The sequence below is a fragment of the Centruroides sculpturatus genome, unplaced genomic scaffold (genome assembly GCF_000671375.1).
Source record: "Centruroides sculpturatus isolate CEXI.00-Female unplaced genomic scaffold, Cexi_2.0 scaffold331, whole genome shotgun sequence".
In the NCBI taxonomy this organism is placed as follows: Eukaryota; Metazoa; Arthropoda; class Arachnida; order Scorpiones; family Buthidae; genus Centruroides; species Centruroides sculpturatus.
This window is the reverse complement of record NW_019384523.1, coordinates 30,740-37,237: the sequence shown is the minus strand read 5'-3', so window position 1 is coordinate 37,237 and position 6,498 is coordinate 30,740. Positions and strand designations below refer to the sequence as shown.

The following is a 6,498-nucleotide window of genomic DNA, read 5'->3' as shown; positions in this document are numbered from 1 at the left end:
GACGATATCGACAATCGTGAAAAATAAAGACATTATTAAATCTGCTAACGTTGCGAAAGGGGTTAAATCAATTTCTAAACAGAGATCGAAGACATTAGATCGTGTTGAGAAATTGCTTTTGCTTTGGATAACTGAAAAACAGTGTGCTGGCGACAGCGTATCGGAAGAAACTGTTTGCGAGAAAGCTAAAGGGATACATGCTGATCTCATGAAAAATCAAGCAGGAACTAGCGAGGAAAGCGAGGTGTTTAAAGCCAGCCATTTTTTTTACATGAGAACGGATTAATCATTTTTACATTACTTCTTATGGGAAAGGTTGGTTTGGTATACGTTCTATTCAGTATAAGTCCAAACATTAGGAACAGATTAAGGTTGTATACCGAGATTCCACTGTATTTTTGAATCGTTTAGAGCTTTAGACAGATTGCAAGAATGGATTGAGAATATAGAGCATTGACAGATGTTAAATTTACTCTAGGCTATCTGTCCTTGAAACTGAGAGAGAAAAAGTTTATTTTAATGATGACAAATCAAACACAGAAATTAATGTAATCTGTAATAATCTACATGAAAAGTTAATGAAATTAGAAGATAAAGAAAGAAGGAATAATATTGTAATGTCAGGCATAAAGGACAATGATAATTTGGACAATTGTTCAGTTAAGGTTCAAAAACTTTTCAATGATAAATTAAAAGTTACAGATGTCAATATTAAATGTGCTTTTAGAATTGGAAAATTTAAACCTAATATAAGAAAACTGATTATTGTGAACTGTTTGATTTTGAAGATATACTAAAAGTTTATTAAAATGTTAGTAATTTAAAAGGCCTAAATATATTCATTAATGATGACTACTTAATGGGTATCAGAACTATCAGAAACAAATTAAGACTGTATGGAAAAGAAATACGTTTAAAAGGAGCTAAGAATGTCAAATTGTGATACAACAGACTAATTATAGATATTTGTTTGTAATTACAAAGATGAAATTTTCCAGATGAATTGAAAACAGTCTTTTTATGAATATAATTTAATGATAAACAGCATAATAACCTAAGCAACAAGTATGATCATCTGTATTTGGATAAAAATGATAATATGAAACTTCTCTTCTACAATAATGCAGGTTTACAAAATAAATGCTGTTTCCCTAATTTCTGGAATCCTATATACAAAATGGATATATTCTGTCTGGTGGAAACATGGCATACATCTTTGGTAAATGAATCAATGTTTTCTGGTGACTAAAATTTTTCATCAGATATCTCATAGCCATGAGGGAGCTGGAAGACCCAGTGGAGGCTTAATTGTCTGGCATAGATTAAATATTGTATCTAAGGTTAAACTGATATTTTAGACACGAATTGTATTGATTTTACAACTAGATACTGACAAGTTAACTAATATTCAGTTAATAGTGCTCTATATTCCGTCTGATAATGACTATGACGTTGATTTCAAGAGTACTTTGTTACTTATAGAAAACTACTTACTATATGGAACTAATTTGATCTTATGCACAGATTTTTAATGCTAGAATGGAACATCCCGATTATTTGTCATTTTTTACTGGTGATTGATAAATTGCCTTGAGAATTTCGAAGGATTCTACTGTTAATAATAGAGGGAAACTTCTGTATCATTTTTATGAAAATTCTGTATCATTTTTATGCAACAGTCTGGTGTGTTTAAATGATTTACTGCCAGGAGACAAAGGTGATTTTACTTACCATACAACTAAAGGAGGCAGTGTAATTGATTTTGTCATAGTGTCACAAGAAATATATTCTCATATTGTAAATGATCTGTGTGTTTTTATCAGAGATAGGCTCTGATCATTCATCTGTTTTTCTTTCAATGATCCCTCTGCTAACATCAGGAGTCTCTAATAGACAATATTCTGGTAAACATGCAATATGGAAGAATGAATTTAAATCTTCATTTGCTGTTAAATTGGATGAAGTTTTATTAGATGAATATGGAGGAAACCTCTCATCCAATGATCTGGTGGAATTTGTAGCTAAGATGATGATCTCTCTGGATTTAATTTATGACATTAAATCTGCAACTTCTAAAAGACATACAACAAATGTTTGGTATGATAGCGAGTGTTATTTCATGAGAAAAAATCTATGAAAATTGTTTAAGAAAGTGAAAAAATTAAATATGGATGAATGTTATGTTTCATATAAAAATTATTAAAAAGAATATAAATTATTATGTCAAAAGAAAAAAAAATTCTTATTTCTGGAACTTAAATAGCAGATTGGTGACATCCAATAATTCTAAAATATTCTGGCAAATAATTAATAGTTTTAAATGTAAAAGTTCATTGGGTAATTCAAGAATTTTTTTGGAAAGATGGTTCAATTATTATGCTACTAAATTCTGTAAAGAACATTCTTTAACATGCATATAAGTGTTTCCAATAGAAATGGAATATTTTACAGATTTTACACTGGAAGAGCTAAAAGGAGCTATTAACCATTTTAAACCTAGTACCTCACCTGGATTAGATTTTATTAGAATAGGATATTTAGTGTTTTTCAGAAAACTTTCTTCTTACAACATTGGAAGTTTATAATTCTATTAAAAGAAATTCTACTTTCCGGAAAAATGGATTGAATCTTTGATTATTATTCCAAAAATTATCGGTCTATGTCTTTGGTTCCTGTGATCAGTAAAGTATTTATGGCCTTATTAAATAAAAGATTAAAAGATTGGATTATTAAATATGATATTCTGTCTAGAGCAAGCAGGTTTTGACTTGGTCAATCTTGTCAAGACCAAATATTTGTACTAAATGCATTGGTTCAATTGAAATTACAAAAAAAAGAGAGGAAAACTTTTTGTTTTTGTGGACTTTAGATTTGCTTTTGATAACGGTAATTATAAAGTTTTATGGTCTCTGTTAGAAAGAATGGGTATGAATAAACAGTTTCTTGGCCTTATAGTTGACATATACTCCAAGCCAGCAGTCGGCAACTTGTCGTCTGTGGACCATTGATGGTTCGCGAGAAAATTTGGGTAGTCTGTGGAGAAATTTTGACATTGATCAACTAAAGGTTATACGAAGTATTACGAAAGAAATGCAAAATGCTTAGTTGCTTTTTTCACTCACTGGAGTTTTTATTCGAATCTAAAATCAAATACAAAGTGACTGTTATCAATAAATAATGAACAATAAACAATATTGTGAGTGTGATTGTCATCCTTTGTGAAAAAGTGCTAAGAATACATAAACTTGTTTCAAACAAGCAGCAATGAACTTTAGGCTTGCATTAATTTGTTAGAATTAAACACGTGAGTTTCATATTAATATAGTAAAATTGAACTTTTATGATCATTATTAAAGCAACCAAAGCTGAATTAACGGGCTAGAAGTGGCTATAATAATAATAATAATAATAATAAGCCTGATTGACATAGTTAACCTTCACTACAAACAAATACAGTCACTGCGAGAGTTTTTCTACAGGAAACAAGAAACATCACAATTACATAAAGCAGTAACTCTAGCAAACTCAAATAGCACACCATTAAACTTACACTCACAACATACAGACATGACACAACACACAAAAAGCATAGACACTATCAAGCAATCGTGGGCTCTAAAGGCACTCCATGGCAGGCATCCTTATGACCTGGCCCAGGATTTTGTTGACAAAACTGCATCAAACAGCTGGTTAGATCGGGGATGCCTCTTTGGGGAGACGGAAGGATTCATGATTGCCATACAGGATCAGGTCATAAATACTAAAAACTACAGAAAACACATACTCAAAGATACAACACTCACAAATGACACATGCAGAAAATGTCACATCATGCCAGAAACTATACAACACATCACTTCTGGGTGCAAGCTCTTGGCACAGACAGATTATTTACACAGACATAATCAAGTAGCAAATATAATACACCAAGAGCTTGCAAAGAAACACAAATTGGCAGACATCCACGAACCATACTACAAGTATATTCCACAGACAGTATTGGAAAATAACACGCACAAAATGTATTACGACAGAGCCATAATCACAGATAAAACAATTTACCACAACAGACCAGACATCACACTCATTGACAAACACAATAAAATCACATACATTATAGACATAGCCATTCCAAACACTCACAATGTACAAAACACATGCACTGAAAAAATTAGCAAGTACACAGAACTCGCCCAGGAAATAAGGCATCTGTGGAGGATGGATAGGGTGCTTATTGTACCTGTTGTTCTCTCCTGTACAGGTGTGATACCACACACACTACACAAAAGCCTGGGAACATTACAATTGAGTAGAAATACATACATCACACTACAGAAGGCCACTATATTGAATACATGCCACATTGTTAGGAAATTCCTGAATACAGACACACTTCTTTAATTTTAGTTTTGTTTTGGTTGCTATGCCTTGACTTTGGTCCGGCATAGTACACAGCGACTGGTGTGAACTGAGTATAACTCACAAAACCCAACATAATAATAATAATAATAATTTAAGATAATTTGGTATTAGAGTTAGGTACCATCTCATGCTAAAGATGGCGCCTAACACCTAACTCTAATACCAAATTATCTTAAATTATTATTATTATTATTATTATAGCCGCTTCTAGTCTGTTAATTTGGCTTTGGTTGCTTTAATGTTTATCGGGTTAGCTGATGTTGGTTTATATATATGATCATTATTCTACAGATTTTGTATCATTTAAAAAAATTTATGTTAGTGGTCCACGGGATTCAAAATTGTGAGTTTAGTGGTCCGTGAGGTCAGAAAGGTTGCCGCTGCTGCTCCAAGCCACTGCAAGAATTAAAATTTTTAGCCGAAACTACTGATTCATTTGATATTGACATTGGAATTCTACAGGGTGAGATTCTGAGCCCATTATTGTAGGAAAGTATATAAAATTTTATAAACTCAAGTTAAATGTTACTTAATTACTGTACTTATGCAAAATTTTTATTGTAAGCGATTTTTTTCTTCAGTAGGAAATAGTATTTGACAAGATTTAATTTTTATGTTAATGGTCTGAAAGTTTGACTTGCTAAATCTGTCCTGCCTGGGATTTCTCTCTCTAATCAAGTTGGGTTACATGTACTAATGTATGCTGATGGCACGGCACTGTTATTCTTGCTAGTACTCCAATGTTACAGAAGAAAATCAAAATTCTTTAGGAATTCTGTTGTGACTTTGGATTAACTATAAATGTTTCAAATACAAAATTGATGATGTTTAATTTAAGAAGGGTGGTAGATTATCACCCAGAGAGAGATGGTGTTTTAATAATCAGCTTAACATGCTTAAAATGTTAATCCATGATACATGATAAATGTTACTCAATAAATTGAATTTTGTTTCATTAATGTTATAATTTTGCAGAATAATTGTTTGATACTTATCAAAGTTTTCACAAGATATGTTTTACAGTTGTATAGTGTTGATTTATTTATTAAATTAGAAATAGTAATTATTGTTATTTTTATAGTTTCTTAAAAGAATGAAATTTCTGAAGTTTCCTTACCTGGAGTATGATTATAAATGGGGGGGAAAAGTATTGCTTTTAGATATAACTATATATTTTTATGTTAATGAAAATAAGATTATTAAAAACTTTTAGAACTTGTACTTTTGTAGCTAGATAAGTCTCACTTGTAAAAATTAACATTATTTAAAAATATATATAAAATATTATTGCTATGTAATAATAATAATAATAATAAATTTCATTCATGAAACAGGGTAGTAATTGTGCAGAATACATGCTAAAAGTATTTTTATATTACAGGTCCAAAAAGCAAGTGGTATGCTACCAAAGCAGTGGTGAAGAATCAGATAATCATCGTCATAAAGTAATTATTTTTATATTGTATAATTGTTTTATCACATTGGAATTAGAAATATTAACTTTTTTCCCCTAATTTTTTTAAATGTATATCATCAGATGCACACTTCAGTACCTCATTTAAAAAACACTTAATTTAAAAATATTTTTGAACATTTAATTATATTATTATGTTGGGTTTTGTGAGTTATACTCGGTTCACACCGGTGGCTGTATACTATGCCGGACCAGAGTCAAGGCATATATTAATATTAATATTATTATTGTGTTGGGTTTAGTGGGTAATACTCGGTTCACACCGGTGGCTGTGTACTATGCCGGACCAGAGTCAAGGCACAGCAACCAAAACTAATTAAATAAGTGTGTCAGTGTCAGTGTCTGTATTAAGGAATTTCCTAACAATATGACATGTATTCAATATAGTGGCCTTCTGTAGTGTTATGTATGTATTTCTACTCAATTCTAATGTTCCCAGGCTTTTGTGTAGTGTGTGTGGTATCACACCTGTACAGGAGAGAACAACAGGTACAATAAGTACCCTATCCATCCTCCACAGATGCCTTATTTCCTGGGCGAGTTCTGTGTACTTGCTAATTTTTTCAGTGCATGTGTTTTGTACATTGTGAGTGTTTGGAATG

General features: G+C 31.3%; 1 protein-coding gene across 1 annotated transcript in view; it reads left to right on the top strand.

The window, feature by feature from the left end:
- Positions 1-6,498, top strand: part of LOC111622796 (pre-mRNA-splicing factor CWC22 homolog) — a 38,795-nt gene that overhangs the window by 5,159 nt on the left and 27,138 nt on the right. The window contains exon 2 of the mRNA XM_023365213.1: positions 5,804-5,867. Within this exon, the coding sequence (XP_023220981.1) occupies positions 5,804-5,867 (64 nt within the window). The remainder of the gene's footprint in view (positions 1-5,803; positions 5,868-6,498) is intronic.